General features: G+C 40.3%; 2 protein-coding genes across 2 annotated transcripts; one reads left to right on the top strand and one right to left on the bottom strand.

Annotated features, from left to right (window-relative positions):
• The first annotated feature begins 1,325 nt into the window (after positions 1–1,325).
• Positions 1,326–8,398, top strand: lyl1 (LYL1 basic helix-loop-helix family member). The gene is given in 5 exon segments (XM_085162878.1): positions 1,326–2,155; positions 3,157–4,460; positions 4,463–4,790; positions 6,586–6,683; positions 7,181–8,398. Coding segments are annotated over 4 exon segments (1,404 nt in total). The 5' UTR covers positions 1,326–2,155; positions 3,157–4,027; the 3' UTR covers positions 7,726–8,398.
• Positions 5,838–19,067, bottom strand: LOC146516749 (GTPase IMAP family member 8). Its single transcript, XM_085162845.1, has 8 exons — positions 18,169–19,067; positions 16,910–17,244; positions 16,583–16,693; positions 15,546–15,668; positions 14,687–15,149; positions 14,518–14,577; positions 14,085–14,425; positions 5,838–13,912 (listed from the first exon to the last, which is right to left on the bottom strand). Exons 2-8 carry the CDS (start codon positions 17,240–17,242, stop codon positions 12,452–12,454), a joined length of 2,892 nt encoding a protein of 963 aa, XP_085018971.1. The 5' UTR covers positions 17,243–17,244; positions 18,169–19,067; the 3' UTR covers positions 5,838–12,451.
• Positions 19,068–19,121: the final 54 nt, after the last annotated feature.

Raw genomic sequence — 19,121 nt, 5'->3', positions numbered from 1 at the left:
AACACATACTGTAAAGCACAGGAAAAAGCTAATCCCAAAGGATTTCTGTCTGTCCCCCGTGTAGCTTTTATATGTTTACACGCAAATTTATGCAGCATCTGCAGGCGCAACGGTGCCACCCGCGTTATTCTAGCACACAGAGAGTGATCAACTGGAACCACAGCTGTGGAAGCAAAAAAGTGTGACGACCAGGACCAGCAGACGACACCCGTCTGTACTCTGATCTACAAGGACTATTGTTCATGCAGCAGTTGCTTATTAGCGATGACAACAATGATGTTTAAGGTGATTACGGTGAAAAGGGAAAAAAATACAACTAATAAAATGATGATGATGAAGGTGGTGACAGATTTGCTGAGCAATTGTTCAGCAAACACTTTTCCTTCCCAGGACCTTGAAGGTCAGGTTAACTGTAAAGCCTTTATAATGTTTGTGTTTCAGTCTGTCTAAGAAGGAAATGACTGAGGCAATGTAATAGAAGTGCTGACCCTGAGGTTGAAAGAGAGAGAGGGAGTTTGGGCAGAATTTTGACGGGAATGACAAGCGAAGAGGATGAAAGGGTGAGAGACAAATTGAGGAAGGAAGTTTGGGAGCTCTTTGAGAGGAAGAATTGTCGTGATGACGACTTATCTATCGGTTGGCGGCGGCACAGGTGTGCTCTGATGTCATAGTAAAAAAAACACAGACCAAAAATCTCTAAAGTCCAATGCAGAGCATTTGTGTAGGTAACATCTATACAAGTGAAGATTAAGGTGATTAACAATGTTTTTCAGCACCCTGTCAATTATTTTGACATTTACTCTGTTGTCGAGCCAAGATAATCGTGAAAGCCTTATTCAAACATATGACACATTCAAAGTATATACAACCTGCAGAGATGACCTTTCTAATGATCACTGCTTGACCTTTGATCGTAGTGAGACATTTATCTTTTTCAACTGAAATAAGTTGTTAATTTCAGATACCCGTTTGTTTAATTTCCTCATTCAGTCATTCAAATGTGGTCTAAATCCAGCAAACAGAACTCGTTTGTCTGCTCTAAACGCCCATCATTTGAGGGGTTTTGTGCTAATCAGAATGTGACAACAAGCTTTAAGGGCTGATATTTTAAACAAAGATATCCCAAGTGGCCATGCTGTGCATGCATACGATGTATGTGTGTGTTAAAACACACAGGCATATTTGTGAAAGCACGTGCATGAATGAGCAGCAGCCACATTGTCTCTTTAATATATTGTTATATAAGTGCAGCTGCAAATATTTTCTTGGAAATAATCCAGATCCCTTCAAAGTTTGGGACTGACCAGTCCAGTGCCGTGTGTATGTGTGCGTACATGCATGTAGGCGTGAACATGCTTATTCGTGTGTGTGTGTGTGTGTGCTGGTATTGGTGGTGGAGGAAGAGGGGTGGTGAAGGTTCCTTATCTACAGGCCACAGGCAGCTTTTGAGGCTCTTATCAGCAGCCACCATATTGTACTAGCACATCCTCTTGTCCAGCAGGGAGCGGAAAACTCTCCTTGCAACACGGTTCCCTCTCGCTCTCTCTCTCTCACTCTCTCCCCTCCTCTCCCACCCCCCCTTCTCTCACTCTGTCTCCCACCTCACATTTTGCCAGTACAGAACTCTGGCAACCAGCAACAGCATTGTGTCTTCTTGGCGAAGAGATTGAGCGAGGGAAAGGATAGGCAGGACGGTGAAAGATAGAGAAAGACAGACAGAGAGAGGGAGAGAGACGAGATTGACAATATGGACAGGGGGTGATGGCGGAGACCCGCACCTTCCATCTCCACGTTTTGACTGTGTCTTCGTTCAAAGGAGCAACTTTCCAATCAAAAACCCCATACATCTACGTTTCCCAGTCGCTTGGCCTCGCTCTGACTTCTTCTCTTTGTAAATGTTTTTTTCTTTGAATATTTATAATTATTTATAAATGTTTAAGAATATGAGCAGTGGTATCAGACAGCGTGGCTCCAACTCTGACCTCATAAGTTGACAGACAGACGCTGACAGGCTGCAGTGGAGTGTGAGCGACTTAAAGGAGGAGGGAGAGGACGCTAAACACTGAGCAGATACATGTGCGTTCTCCGATCACTTGAACTCTGAGGGATTTTTTACGCCATACTCACGAGCCACAGTGGATGTCATGATGTATATGTAAGTATTAAAGGTTACCTATTGTCTTACTTATTGTTCAAATTGTACGCAAATAGTTTGCAGGAAGTAATACTTATTTAAATACTAGTAATAATAACACAATACACATACATGATGTCCAATACATCATGTATCTATTCATTAAAAAATATTAATAATGTATTATATTTCTATTATTGACAATATATTCTAGTTAACTGTTTGAAAACATAGGATTTCTGATTTCTGTCCTAGTTTAAATTATAACATTTTACCCCCAGTTATCTATTTAAAGTAAAAATATAATACACTCTGTTTGGCTACTCGAGCAATATAAGAAAAATAACAAGTGGCCTTACCAGAAAGAAAGATATTGAACAAAAATAAAAAAAACTTTAATAACATTTTTGTCACAATTGTAAATTAAACCAAAAAAAACGAGGGGACTTCTGAAAGCATTGCTTTCTGTCTTTCACTACAAAATGAATCCTCTTTAAAATGTGTGCTTCAAAAGTAAACATGCTGGGCCTTATTCATTTACAAATCAACACTATGGTTAACAAACTGCTAGGGATATGCTGCAAAATATATATATTTATAAAGAATTAGCTGCAAATGTCATTCCTACACATCACTGCGAAAGACGGAACTGTCCAAGATAAAGTCATGACCACCAGAAAAGAAAACAGGAACAATTGCGATTGCAAAACCTGAAAAATCATGAGCTGTAAGCTTTGCAAGACAGACTAACGAGCGGTAATTTGTAAAGTACAAGAATGAATTTACTCCATATGTCAACATTTTAAAATTGCATCACACCTCTAAATTTACAATTGAAATAAATTTCTGATGAAGCCATGCATCAGCTCCCTTAAACAACAACTTATTTCATCTTATCAGAAACTGTTGCACTGCACGTGTGCAAACTGACCTTTAAGCACATTTTCATATCTTATAGTCTTTGCTAAACATACATCAAATATATATCCTGAGTCCATTTTTCCCTTTGTTTTGTTCAACAGACTCTTTGATATCAATCCAATCGTCAGCGTTCTGGGACTTTTGGGGTCCGTAAAAGGATTTTGACTCATATCCTCAAAATACATGTGGACAGACAGATAGACGGATAGACTTATTAAGAGAAGCCACTAGAGACTCGTTCAAAACCAAAAAAGAATTTGCTACTCGGGATGTACAGTAAAAAAAAAAAAAAAAAACAACACAAAAAAAACCAACCAGACTTCCCCATCACATCAAACTGCAAGAGCCACCTCCTTTATATGCTGGAGCCAGAGACTTAATCACAGCAGTAGCCCCTTATTTAAGTTTGCAAATTCTATCCAACTACGTTTAATTTAAATTGAACATGGAAATTAATTAATTTGCTTTACTGGAACATTATGCAATATTCTGTTACATTATATTACACTTGTGCAACAGCCATCAGAGGCAGCAGTCATGAGTAATAAGGCTGTACGAAAATCTCCTAAGCGTGTAACAGCAGAAGGTGTCATATGCTGTGTCACTGTGAAGATTCATGAATAAATTAATAACATTGTAAATCTAAATAAAACTGAACTGATGTTAAAAGACTTGTATGCTGAGAAATAAGGACAATTCATGCATGTATGTAGAAATGCTAAAATATTAAAAAATCTGTAGAAAAGTAGAACAAAGGAAAAGTAAATAAAGGGTTAAAAGACTCATACAATTGGCCAGGAGAATTTTATAGGGCCCTGTAGGACTAGCTGCGTGTGCCGGAATATAAACACATTAGTGACTCTCGTGTAAAACACCACAGGGATGAGACACAGACTTGCAGCACGCACACTGGGCAGCTGAGAAGAGCGACACCTTGACAGTGACGGAGTTTCCTTCAGAGACTTCACCACCATGATGGAGAAGCTGAACTCCACTGGCCCGCCTGCCTCACCCCACGACATACCTCGCCCCTCCTCCTCTTCTTCATCCTCTGCCTCCTCACCATCGTGTGCATCCATGGAGCATAGCAGCCCTCTCTACAGCCAACAGTCAGCATCCTTGGATGCTATCGGCAGCCCACAACCCACTAACAAGACAGGGCACAAGGGACACACGGATGTCCCTACTCCTGGCTTGACACAAGCCCTCATCACCCCAAACACAGTGTTAACCAATCACCAAGCAGATACAACTGCTGCACCTGAGCCCATTGCCATGGAAACGGAGGAAGAAGAGGATGAGGAAAAACTAGGGGGGCCAAAGAGCACCACTGCTCCTGCTGCTTCAGCCAACGGGTCCCCAACTCTTTCCTCGCCACCTCCACTCCTCCCGGCACCAGCAAAGACTTCCCGTGCCTTCTTCCCCCTCCAACCTCCACAGCTGCCTTCCCTTCATCCTCATCATCCTCTCCTCTTCCTCCTCACATTCCAGTTATCAGCCTTGGCCACAGCAAGCCCCCACTGCCACTCCCAAATACCCCTTTGACTGCCCTCCACCCAATTCCCAATCTCCTACATGGGCCACATGGAGACATTCGCCGCGGCCATTTGAACTGTTTACCTGTGGTCAGCCCTGGAGCTTCTGGATCTACTGGAGGTCCCGTAGGTCCCACAGCTGCTTCTTCAGGGCCCCTGTTGCCTCATCAGTACCTGCCTGGTCACCCCTTCTTCACTAGGTGAGATTATACAAATTTGAATTCATTCATACACAGTGTGAGTCACTTATAACTTCTTGAAACAAGAGCAGTCTGAGTGCTGCTACACCATGAATAAAGTGAGTCTGGATCTTTATGCAGATTAGTATACGATATTTGGGGGGGAACATCTGGATCATGTCTCCCAATTTTCCTTTTTCAATTTGCCACTAATTTCTGAAGATAGATTGCAATTATGAAATAAAAGAAACCTTTCAATTCAAAAATTCCTGTATCTACTCCAAACGTTAAGCAGGATTATGTTGGTTGTTTATTGTTTTTTTTGTTTTTTTTAAAAGAAAAGAATCCTTTAAATGGATTTTGGAGTAATAAAAACATTCAACAGAAAAAGACAAATGAAACCAAAGACAAACTCATTAGACAAGGCCCTACTTTTGACTTCAAATTAATATATTTGAAGGCTAAAGCAAGTAAAGCTAAAGTATCCACAACAAAAGAAGATTGATGCAAGGTAAAAAAAAGAAAAAAAAAAAAAGATAAATGCATATTTGTAATGCTACCTTTTATCTGGTCGATTAAAAACTGCAACATTTGCTGACAGTACGGTTAAAATGATCAGTGCATGGCATGAATATGTTTATTGAATGAATTTGTTTCATTGGAAGCAAATAATTCTAGAGGTAAAATGAAAAAGTTATAAATTATATAAAATAACGATCGCATAAATTGGAACATTATGTAAAATAAAGTATCGCACACTCATTCACTTCCTTTCGAAAAAGCCTGCAAACAGATGCGGACAACTAAACTATAAAACTCACTACAGTACAGCTTCCTGACATGCTGCTATCAAGGATGATGCCACTTTTCTCGCTGCAATGCCAAGTTTCAGATAAAACCTCAACTGCTCGGATTTCTCGACTTCCCATCATGATTAATAGCCGCTGTGCTGCGCTGTTATGTGAAAATGACAGCAGGATGTGTGCTGTTTTGAAGGGACCTCACATTTCTCACGCTAAATTTACCCAGCAGACCTTTTGGTTACCGAACACAAATTGAATCAGTGAATGTTTTTTTCTTTGTGTGTGTGTGTGTGTGTGTGTGTGTGTGTGTGTATTTAGCAGCCAAGTTAAAAAAACTTTACTTGAATATACCACTTTTCTAAACTATACATCCAGTTTTAATTACAGCTAATTTTAATCCTTAAACTGACAAAAGGAAGCAAACCAGAACTCTTAAAGCTCTTTTCGGGCCCGAGCAACTGGCAGCTCTTCTTTTACTCCTGTGAAGAAAGGCATTAATTTGCAGTCTTTATCAAAGCCCTCCTACTGTTCCTCTATTCTCTACTCCAAACGGCATTTTCTACACAGTTTTCTCACAGAAGAGTGAAAAAAGTGGGACTTTTTTTGCACAGTGGATATATCTGTGGCTTCCCCATCTGTCATGGAGGTCTGGGAATAAGCTTCTCTCCCCTTTCCTCTCTGGTTTGTTTGTAGCAGGAAGCATTGATCTATTTCATCCCCCCTGAAGTAGAATCAGCTAGTAACCAAGCTTAATGAGATTGGGTTAAAACTCTGCATGCACACTCAATCAACGCCACCACTCACATTCACACCTCCATTAATGGCTTCCACCATGTTCCTGCTTTCTTTAGCCACTCTTTATGATTTCTCCCTATTCAGTTGCTAAAGGAAGGAGGACGAAATGCCAAAACAGCCTTATATGTGTCTTGTTTTTATTTATATGTAGCTTATTTTTACTTGTTTGACTGTAAATACGATCCCACAAATGATTCACATAGTGTTTGTGTTTCTAGTTCGTACCTGGGTTCTTCAGGAGGAAGCTATGGTGTCATCAGCAACAACCGCATCAAGAGGAGACCCTCCTCGCACTATGAGATGGAGATGAATGAATGTGAGTTTCTGTGTGTACGTGCGACACTATTATGGAGATAATTATTGTTTGAATGTTTTGAACTGTAATTTGGGGAAATTGATGTCCACGTTTTGGAGATGAAGGCATATATTTAAACTATTTAAAGAGTATGTGGCAATGTTATGTACTTTTCTTCACTGCCATCACATCCTGTGAGAAAAACCAACTTCCACAATTTGCTAGTCCATCTCTCAGTGCTTTTCTATATCCTGCCATGGGTATAGGAATATACCCCTGGCACCACATGCCACTTTTTTTGGAACTGAAAACCAGCTCATGGCCCAAAACCTCCCGCAGAGGAATCTAATCGTTAAAAATGGATCACAAATATTTAATATTCTTCCAAAGTCTAATTAATCCCCTCCCCCTTTTGTTAGCAAAGTTATTTTAAAAAAAAGTTAGTGATGATTTGAAGGATTTGTTGAAAAAAAAAAACAACCTTTTGGACTAAATCTCTGTTTATGTGTGTTTAACAGGCCCTCCCCAAAAACTCGCCCGCCGCGTCTTCACCAACAGCCGTGAACGCTGGCGACAGCAGAACGTCAACGGGGCTTTCTCGGAGCTGAGGAAACTCATTCCCACGCACCCACCCGACAAGAAACTCAGCAAGAACGAAATCCTCCGCCTGGCTGTGAAGTACATCAACTTCCTGGTCACACTGCTCAATGACCAGGATCAAGACAAGAGCAGGGACTCGGCTGAGGATGATGTGGAGGATGAGAGCATGGCTCCTGGTTTGGCAGGCAAAAAACTGAACCCTCGTTTTCAGTGCGACACTCTGCCGCCATCCCACTCTGCCCTGCCTGCGTCAGCCCGTCCCGCTTTGGCGTTAGCCCACAGAGACAGAGACTCAACTGACTCAATCAGTGCCCTGGCTAATTCCCCAGCAACGTCCAGTTGCTATGGAGACACGGACAGTGAAGAAAGCTTTGGTGCTAAGACCTCTTTGGTGACCCAAGGCATTCTGGGAAAGGTCAAGAGTCAGATAGGGATGGTGGCAGCATCGAATGATGAGCGGTGACACCAAAAGGCAGCAAACACTGGGAGTTTAAATGTCAGGCAGAGACTGAGATATCTAAAGTTTTTGATCAATTGCAGAAAGGTGTGAATAAGTTTTAAAAAAAGAGGGATTTTTTAAAATGAATTTTGCAGGTTTGAGAGCTTCTTTGTCTTTTCTGGCAATGTTGATTGTGAAGCTGTCATTTAGTGAAACACCAAACTGTGCTTTGAGAAAGGCTGAGACATGAAACTTAACAGAACACTCAAACCAGCTTCATATCCAAATATGGTAACAATGATCCTTTAATAAACATTATACAGCTAAAACAGTAGAAGAAGAAAGACACGAAACAGGGCCCTGATTACATGTGCTTATAAAAGTAATCCGGGGAATTTAAAATCTTCTTAGCAAATGGATAAAAATGGAAGATCTGTCAGAAAAAAGCATGAAAATCAAATATTTTGTCAGTCTCTGAAGTTTACATGTAAATAATCAGCCTTGCCTCGGTACAGTTATGGTAACTTAAGAGTGCCTGCAGAGAAATGCATTGCATGCAGTGGTGATTTGATGTTGCCGTTTCTTAATGTCCTCGCTGCTCTAATTGTCTGAAAAGCAGGGCCGATGGTTCCGCCCTGACATTGTGACACACTTGTAAGAGACAGAAATAAAGTGTGTTTTAGTTTGCTGTTCCTTATTTGACATCCTCTTACTGCGCTCCAAAGACTGCTCTATGTCAGCACGATTTCTCAACACATTCAAATGTTTTGCCGCTCTCGGTTTAGCATACTTGTGTATGCTCAAACTGACCAGTAAGTAGCATAAAATGAACACAATGACCAAACTGCTAGATTATGAGATTAAAATGGTTTATGGTGATTGGAAGTTCGCTTCTTTTAACTTTATTTTGAAAAATCTGCACGTAAGTCATGTGTCCTTCTGTTTGTCCATAACAAAGCTGTCAGTGCACGTTTTATGGGGGCGAGTAGCCAAAGCACAACTCCATGCTGTTTACGTGTGCTGTTCACCAGAATGACAGATGATTGACAATAGTGTTTCAGCATGGAAGCCATAAACAACACAAGTCAAAAAATAAAACTAGTGAGTGACGTGACACCGAGAACATGGATCTACAGTTGCCCTGCCATTCCTGTAGCAAGTCCAGCAAACCGAAAAACAAATTTCACAGAAATGTTTTCCACAAGGCAATGAGGTTTTCCCAAGAAGCAGACTTTAAAGCGTTTTTATACTGGTGGAGGATTTACAGATGAATGCCCAGTCTGACAAAAATACAATACAACATTATAGGTACAATTTGTGATCACAAGCAAATTTGTGGTGAATTAAAATGAAGACAGTGTGTGCATGTATGTGCGTTATATGTTGAAGAACAAGGGAAAAAAAACTGTGAAGGCAACAATTTTTTCGTGTGTGGCTGTGTTTGCGGAAAGTCAGGGTGGATGTGGGATGCGGTTGAAGATGGGGTTCAGAATGGTGGAGGAAAGTGAAAAGTGTTCAGGAGGGAGGGGGCTTGCAGCTGTTGCCGTGGTGCGGGTGTCTGTCTATCAATTGGCCAGGAAACGCTTACAGTTAGTGCTGTCTCATTTACGGCCAACGAGTTTCCTGGAGGTTGGGTGGTGGCGGTGTGACTGTACCGTGTTTGATGGGTGTTTGGATGTGTGGGGTAGCAACCGCTGCATAGAAGAAGGGAAGATAGGAGGGGGGAAAGAAAGAGAAAACAGCCACCAGGGTGCCCTGGGAATCCCTGTACACTTGGTTTCAGGATCAGACAACAGGAAGAACTGCTTTCACAACACTGCTGTGACTGCATCTGCCCACTTTGCTGTGCTAAGCTGGGCCTGCTTCACTCTGAAACCTCAGAGAGGATTACAGAGTGAAGCAGGGGTCATGCAAATTAAAGATAGTGTGTCACTTTGCAGTTGTACAAATTGAATTATTCAAAGATTTTTTGGATAACACACTAGATTTATTTGAGTTGTTTAACAATATATGATTTATGGGTTAGACATTAACCCATTTTATCTTGTAAGCTTGTCCCGATAAAAAAGCAAACTGTTGAAATGTATTATTACTAATGTTACTACTGTTATTTATTAAAAAATATTTTTATGGCTGCACAGTACAGTTCAGGAAATAAACCCTAAAAATTGTAATTCAAACTGCTGGGGGGTCAACCTTCTCGACTTCTGATACAGGAGGCCACGCAGGGTGATGCTAGCCAGCCTGGGACTTGGAGATAATGCCAGTGCCTCCACCCTACCTCCTCCTCCCACCCTCAGTTGTGTCCCTCTTACGACCAGAAGCACACCCACTTACGTAAATAAATCAAAAAAATGGAGTGAATTCTGCAAACTATAAACACAATTCCAAAAGATTTGGGGATGTGGCGTAAAATGTAAACAAAAAAAAATAGTGATTTGCAAATGTCATAAACACATATTCACAAGAGAACAGAAAAAAGATCAAATGTTAAAAAAACTGAGATTTTACTATTTTGAGAAAAATATTATCTTATTTTAATCTCCACAACACATCCGAAAAAGCTGGGATGGGGCCACAAAAGGCTGGAAAATTAAGCATTCCTAAAAAGACACTGCTGGAGGAACACTTTAAACTAATTAGTTTAACTGAAAATAGGACAGTTACATGAATGTGTATAAAAAGACCATCTGTTTCTCAGAGTTTCTCAGAAGCAAAGATGGGCACATGTTTACTAATCAGCAAAAAACTGCATCTACAAACAATTTCAGAAAAACGTTCATCATCATAAACTTGACTTTGGATCATCTACGCTACATGGAATCAAACGATTCTAAGAATCTGGAGAAATCTCTGTCAAGGCCAACAATTAATATTAGATGTCCATGACATTTGGGCTCTCAGGCAGCACTGCATTAAATACAGGCATGACTCTGTCATGGGCTCAAGAAGAGACACCATCGTCTTTGAGCGCAGTTCACTGTGCCATCCACAATGCAGGTTAGAGCTAAATCATGCAAAGGAGGAGACATATGCGAACATGATCTAGAAACACTGCCATCTTCTCTGGGCCAAAGCTCACTGAAAATAAACTGAGGCAAAGTGGAAAACTGATCTGTGGTTACACAAATCTTATTTTTAAATTCTTTTTGGAAAACATGGATGCTACTTCCTCAAGACCAAAGAGGAGAGGAACCATCTGGCTTGTTATCAGGCCTCAGTTCAACAGCCTGGATTTCTGATGCCATGGGGTTGCATTAGTGTGCACGGAAATGGCTGAATTCTAAAAGGTATACATGGCTTTTAGAACAATATATGCTTCCATGCAGATGACATCTTTTTTCCAGGGAAGGCATCGCATATTTCAACAAGCTGCAATAGATGCATACAGCATCTGTTACAACAGCATGGTTTACTAGGAGAGGCTGGGTGCTTTCACAAACTGAACACATTTGGCACACAATGAAACAAAAAATATGACAAAGAAGACACATGACTGCTGAGAAGCTAAAATTATATACAAGATAAGAATTGGACATTGCAGTTTAACCATTTGTTCTCTGCCTTCTATTGTGAATAAATTTAGTTTAACATTTCCAAACTTTTTTGTTCTTTTTATTTAAATCTTAAACTGTCCTTTTTTGCAATAGGGTTCATAGTTCTAGCATCAATTTGATCTGTGTTAAGTCTTACACAGGTAAAATGCCTAATATCATTTTACGGTCAATACCTCTGCTCTTCTGCATAGCTGCCTGTTTTTTCAAACTCTCCACCCCCCCAGCATCCACCTGTAGGCTACAGGGAGAAAAATATCACTTCTCAATTTATAAAAGCAGCATGATGAACTCAAGCTAGATGCAAACTAACTATACTCTGATGCTATAATAAATAATTACAAATGCAAAATCTCTTACTGAACTGAATTTGACACATTCATTACGGCCTAAACCTGAATATGAGAAGTAATGTCATAATGTTTGTAGTCATGAAGCAGGTTTCACTTGCTGAAAATACCATCAAAGATTTCATAAACGTGAAACCAAATTCAATATAGAAAGGTTAAAAAGTGAAAAACTGTCTATTGTTGTTACATCAAAAATGTTCTTAAAGAATTTTTCATGCTCTGTGGTTCAGCACCAAAAAACACACAAAGATGCAATGACTTTCTGATGACAACTTTTAATCAAAAACACTGTGACCAATTCAGAGTATAATTTACAGAATTTCCATCAATATACAGATTTTAATATTCTTTTTAGTCACTTGTTTTGTTAAATCGCTACCTTTGACATTATCAAAAATAGTCATACTTTTTATCATTCCTTTGCATATTTTGATGTCTTGAAACATGTATCAACATTCAGAAAAGTATTTTCATTTATATATTATTGCTTCAGTATCAATGTTTAATTCATCTATTAATAAATGTCACACTCATCTGTACTTATCGAGTGTCTCAATAAAACATGTAGCATTAAACTGAAGTTATACCAGTGTGTGAATGTGTGTGTGTGAATGGGTGGATGACTGGTTGTGTAAAGCGCTTTGGGGTCCTTAGGGACTAGTAAAGCGCTATACAAATACAGGCCATTTACCATTTATAATCGGCTCAAATCAAATTCATTTTAAAGTGTATTTTATGCCTCAAAAATTACACAGCAGTCAAAAAGCCTTTTTTCATTTGCTGAAAATATTATTTCACAAGAAAAAAAGCACTTTTACATTTGCTATACAAACATCTGTCAGTCCTTCATTCAGTTTTCAAAAATTTCTCTCCCTGTTTTCTCACTGCATCAATGTTCTTGTTTACTGTTCTGTCAACATTTCTTGCAGCGTCTTCTGTTTTTTCTGTTGTGCTTCTCTTGCTGAGTTTTCGCCTGCCCACCTCTGTTACTGCAGATCCAGCAGCTGCCCCAACAGCTCCGCCAATCACACCGCCCAAAAGCACACCGAGCACCAGACCCAGCAGTGCCCCGCCAATGACTACTTTGGGCACCTGTTTAGCTGTATTTCCAATTTTCTCCCACACTGAACTCTCAGCCACCATTTTGGCCCCTGCCTTGGCTCCAGAGCCTACTTTTCCCCACACGGGACTCTGTGCCAAATTCTTTGCCCCAGCTCCAATTCCAGCTCCGACACGCATGGAACTCTCTGCCATGACTTTGGCCCCTGAACCCACTTTTTCCCACATTGGACTTGCAGCCGCTGCTTTTGCTCCAGATCCCACCCATGCAGAACCATCTACCACTACCCTGGGAACTTTATTTCCTACTGCTTTGGAGAGATTTCCTGCAGTAACTCCTACCTTCTCCCACACAGAACTATCAACCACCATCTTTTGGACGCTTTGTGCACTAGTGCCAAATTTTTCCCACATTCCACTATCTTTCATCCTCTGTGCTCCCTCTCCAACCCACACAGAGCTATCTGCCAACAGCTTGGGTAAATTCTTTGCACCCGTGCTCATCTTCTCCATTATGGAACTAAGTAGTGAAGGGGATATGGTCGACAGTGTAATTGGAGGAAGACTCTCAATATTCGTAGTACTTACACTCATCTCGGCCTCATCCCTTGTTTTCTCAATATCATCTTCCGTCACTTCCTCGTCTACCTCAGAAACAGACTGCATGTAAGGATAAAGCTTTCGCCTTTCAGAGCTGAGTGGGCCAACATCCTCTACTCTTGCTAGGTTTTCGCCTCGTTTCTCTCTTGCCATTTCTTGCTGTTTCTGCCTCACTCTGTTCTCAGCCTCCTGAAAAGCAGGACAAGAATAATACTGCCCCCCGGCCTCCTTCACTGTCTGCTCCACCTTTTCTAGCAGGTCGGCAACATTGCTCCTCTCTCCCCCACCTCTTTCTGTCTCCAAAACATGAAATCTGTCCCCACATTTCTCCACAATCTTTAACAAATCTCCTCGCTGACCAGCAATGTATGCCTCAATGTTCTTATTTTTGGCCTTCCCACTTGCCCTGAGACGATCAGCATAAGTAAAGAGGACCAAAGTGTGTCTCCAGACTGCTTCAGGTCCAAAAACAGCCTCTAGTGCCGCAAGAGCCTGCAACTCGGTCTTTGCAGGCTGGTCTAAGGGAACACAAAAGAGGAAGACATGCGGGCCGGGACTGGACAGAGCCACACAGGAGGAGATCTGAGCTCGCACCTCATCTGGAGTGCGCTCTGAATTGAACCAGTCTGGAGTATCCACCACTGCCACCTGCAGGTGACAGAGAAAATGCATGCAAAAATGTAAAGAGCTATTATCAAAAGCAACAAAACAAGAAGAGAGTATGAAACACTTTATTCTTTGAGATATTGTAATGGGTGTATGTTGAGATAAATAGAAAAAAAGACATCTTAGTAACTTTAAAAAAAAAAACAACACTAACCTTTCTTCCTTTAACCAATGCCTTCTTTTTCTCACACCGTTGTGTGATTGCTATGAGGCTGTCTGGACGTGACTCAAAGGCTTCCTGCTCAAGTATTTCATTGCCAGCTGCACTCTTCCCTGATCCAGATCTTCCAAGCAACACCAGGCGAAGCTCCGGAGAAGATGAGGATGAGGACAATGAGGGGGAAGAAGGGGTTGAGCTGGATGAGGAGATCAAGGAAGGAGAGGCAGCAAAAGATGGTGAAGAGGGGAGGGAAAAGGAGAAGACTGGCGAATAAGGAGTAGTGGTAGGCGAAACCTCGGGGGATCTCTCTTCAAAGCTGTTAATTCTGTGGTGAACTGAAACCATCAGGTAAAAATCAGAGTCAGTGACGTATTAAGAAGTGAAGTGCTGGTAGTGACATATGAGAGAGTGAAGTCCTTTGACTTACAAGTAGAGATCACTTTTTGAGTTGATTTATCCTCTGACATTTGTGAGAGTATAGCTCCATCTAGTGGGGAAAAAAGCAAGTTTTGCTCACTTTTGTCTTTTTTTAACTCTTCTAAAAGAATGAATCAGGGTACAATAATGGAGGACAGCATACGGTTAGTGGCATTTACCTCGATTCAGTTTGAAACTGGGTGTCCTTTTTAACTCCCCGGTATCACAGAGCTCGGAGGATGGCTGTTGCTCTAGAGCCGGAGTTGAATAAAGGCTACTGGAGACCTGGCTCACCTTAACTCCTTCCACCATTTCCTCCATTTCTTCTCTTCTCCTCCTTGATTCTGTTGATATGGCACTGACATACTCATTGGACACCTGGCTCACCTTAACTCCTTCCACCATTCCCTCCTTTTCTTCTTGTCTCCTCCTTCTCTCTCTTGAAATGGCATTGAAGTACTCTTCCTCTTGACTTTCTGTGTTTGGGGTATAAGATGATGTGTGGGTCTTTTTCTTCTCTTCCTTTTGAGCCCTGAAACTTTCCAAAAGTTGCTCCTTTTTTTCTTTCACCCGTTTTTCCAGCTCTCTATCCTGGACTGTTTTCATGTAGTATAACCCGTTTTTCCGCACCATATTGTCCACCTGTAGATAAATAAACAAACAATAGTAACTTATTGCAGGAACTTTAACTCTGTTTTGTGAGTCACAGTTAGAAAACAATCACAATCGTCGCTGATATTCAAACCAGTCCAGACTACAACAGGGTGTGAGTTTACGAATGTGAAACTAGGCGTTCCTGGAAAAACAGCATGCATGCATGCGTACTTGCTCAGTAATCGTCTTAAAGAAACCATTAAAACAAAAAGCTCCAACCTATAGAGTATTTAAAAAATTCAATGCACTTAAGTAATGAGGAAGTCTCATCCAAATGATAAAATGTGTGAGGGCACGAATGCTCACACTTTTACTGAATCAGACAAACCCTTTGAGGAATGCTTTTTTGCTTTTTGATAACTGTTTTTTACTCCTACTCCATACCTTTTCCAGCAGCTCACGGACCTGGTCCCTGTCCTGTCGCTGACGATTATTGATGACATGGTACCGTCCTCCGCAACCCTCAATTACCTGCCTCAGGCCCTGGTGCTCTTTCTGCAGGTACTCCTGTGAGAAAACAATGCAGCTTGTGTGAATTTATACCTGCAATGATTTGCATCACTCCTATATGTTATACTCCAAGAATAAGATAACCACCTAAAATATTACTGACAGCATATTTACAAAACCCAACACGATACATCTTGAGACAACATTTATTTATAAATAAGGGGCCAAGTTGTAAGTTAACAGGTGAAACTATGCCCTTTTATAGTGGTACTATAAAAGGGCATAGACTGAGGAGGAGCTTCTTCCCGCAGGCGATACAGTCTCTCAATCACACCACCACACAGTACTGACCCACACATATGGTTCGTACACACACACTGGACATTCTGGACATTGTTTTCACTTCATCACTTAAATCACTTTAAGCATATTTGCACTGCACAAGACACTAAATAATGTGGATTGCAGAACACTGGACATTATATCTCTTCATTTCCATTTAATACTTGTACAGCTGCTGTTATTGTGTGTGTGTGTGTGTGTGTGTGTGTGTATATATATATATCATACATTCTTATATATTTCTATACTGTGTATTTTGTTGTACAGTTATTTTATTTTCAACTTTAATTTATATATTTTATCTTATTCTTTCCCAGTTAAATTTACCCTTCATTCTAATTTGTGTTGTACAGTTATTTCATTTTTAACTTTAATTTTTATATTTTATTTTATTTTACTCCTTCCTAGTTAAATTTACCCTTTTTAATTTTCATATTTATTTCCTATCTTATTCATAGCCTTTTCTTTTTTCTTTAGGTCACGAGCAGTTGTGTAAGCATTTCACTGCATATCGTACTGTGTATGACTGTGTATGTGACAAATAAAATTTGAATTTGATTTGAATTTGAGTGACTTTCCTGCTTTATAAAGATCAGCTTAAAGATAGGGTAGGTGAACACCTCTCATACCTCCACTGTTTTTCCCATCAAGTAGTCCCCACAGGTCAGCATTACCATGGTGTGGTCCAGCACCTCCTGTCCAAACAATTCCTCCAACTCTGCAGGCACACGTGTCTCCACCTGCGTGGGGAAAAGGCAAGGAGGAAAAATGGATCTAAACTGGTTACTGCTTGTTATGGAGATGTTTCAGAACATCTTTAACTTGTATATTTGGAACACATGTTTTCCACTGTAGTTTGATAGATAGACATTTTTTTATTGAGTACACATTACAGACTACAACTTCAACAAAGTTGAGCAACAGATGACATCACTAACGGGCAAGCCAAGACTAACCTCTGTGAATTGGTTAACAGGCACCAGCAGCAAAATAGCATGTGGGCCTGGTGGTACCAGAGTCATTGCTCGCTGTGTCTCCTTTTTGACACCGTCCTCCATCTTGCCACCACTCCAGTACCATCTCGGTGCCTCCACCAGGGTCACATTCCTGCCTTCAATGAAGCCCTGCCGTAGCTGGCAGCTCCTGGAGGCACCGGGAGAAATGGGGGAAAGCTGGGCCAGGATAGTGTCTGCTAATGCCGTCTTTCCACATCCGATATTCCCCAAAAGAACCAATCTCAGGTCTGAGGACGAGGATCCATAGTAGCTTTCTCTGTAGTGTTCACTCATCCCTGATATGAATAAAGGAAACAGGAAGGAGTCCAAAAAAAACAAAAGAGAGAGAAATTGAGGACAGTATATCACCTGTGTTATTTGTAGGAAGCTACACCAACCAACCAAAATAAAAGCTGTCTTTTAATACTAGGTTTTATTGTTAGGTTTTTCCTAGACAAACACACACATAACTTTACATGCAAATAAACCTGGAAAACAGACAACTGCATCAGCTAAGCAGGTTCAGCTAGGCAGATTTTATCAGTTAAGTTACTATTTTAAGCATTACATTAATCATACAATCTTAACAGAAACTGATACAATGCCATCTTAAACTTAACTTGAAATCTTTCTCCTCTATTCCCACACGAGTCTCTCTGCACACAGGATACCTACAGTTCCTTGTTGTGCATGAATGAACAAAAACTAAAGTAATTCACTGGTAGTTTCACTGGAAATGATTGTGGGTCACATCAATTTCATCTCAGTGTTTGATACCACACCTTGCTATTCCTGTCAAACAACATTCTGCCTGGACTCATATATGCATTGATATGCAAAAAGGTACAAACCAAATCCATACTGAACAAACAGCAACGAGAGTTGATGAAGCATTTCAAATAGTCCTAACTTCATAAGTATACTTGCTTTGGCATGTAAGAAAAATTCTAAATCAGGCGTGAATCTATTGCTGAAACTGTTAATAAATAGCTTGAGTTTCTGGATGTAGTTTGAGCTGACTGACCTATTTCCTATTTCCTCAAATATGACACATTATATATCAATAATGTAGTAATTTCAGTACTAAAGTAATACAACTATGAAATTTAATATGATTGCAATTAAACAACAAGTGCATAACATTAACTAATTTAACAAGTAAGTCTCTTACACCAAGACAATCTTACAACAACAATTTAAGCAACAAGACAAATACTTACTCAAAGGTTTAAGGTCTATGAAGTTGCGTTCATGTGTTGTCTTCTGTCAATACTGAGTTTTTTGGTTGGCACTGGGTTATATTTCTCACGCAGACAACTTCAGTACATGTTAGTTCCCAGTCGACTGGCAAAAGCTGTCTGCTCAGATGAGGTGTCTCGCCTGAGCCACTCCCGAATTTAAACACATTCATACATGAGCGCACTTGTAAATATATTTTTTGATACAACAGGTTTCTCAGTTTGTAGGTTGCTAAGCATTCCAACCTGGGGTGGAGGCAGTATAACCAGCTGCCACTGGGAATCGTTCCAAGATAGTTTTAACTACCACACCTATGATGTCAAAACTCATAGAGATCTATTAAAGGAGGTGTCCTTCATTGTTTGTAGTTGCTAAGGATATTCCCTGGTCAACCAGGTCTGTAAATATGTTGCTGTCATAACCAGAAAGAAATGAAAGCATGAAGGCTTGTCACAGACAAACAAAGTTACAATGTAAAGACAGAATAAATGTGGAATCATGAAGCATAAAACTTCAAGTCTTCATGGCCTTCCATATGAGTAAGAGCTGTTAAGTTTCATTTCAACATCAAAGCAATTACAAACAGACCTCTTGATTAATGTCACTAACACTTTGTCATTAAGGATTTAAATGTTAACCTGTTGTCAGTAATTTGCAAAACAAGAAAATTGCTCTTTCAGCATATATTCATGGCTGTGATTAAAGTAGCTGGGTAATATTTACAGATTTTCACACATCCCCACAGCTTGTACATTTATTATTGAGTTACCACGCAAATGTAAATATGTGATGCCTGATCTCTACTGTGAATTACCCACTACTTCTAATGTTTTCCAAGGACACAAGACATCTCTATCACTATTCAATAAATTTAAAAAGCAGAGTGTTCAAAAATCTTATCTAATCAAATAGTTAATGCAAGGCATTTAATTTG

Source organism: Neolamprologus multifasciatus, chromosome 6 (assembly GCF_963576455.1).
Source record: "Neolamprologus multifasciatus chromosome 6, fNeoMul1.2, whole genome shotgun sequence".
NCBI lineage: Eukaryota > Metazoa > Chordata > Actinopteri > Cichliformes > Cichlidae > Neolamprologus > Neolamprologus multifasciatus.
The sequence above is the reverse complement of the archived record's forward strand: the minus strand, read 5'-3'. Positions and strand labels throughout refer to the sequence as shown.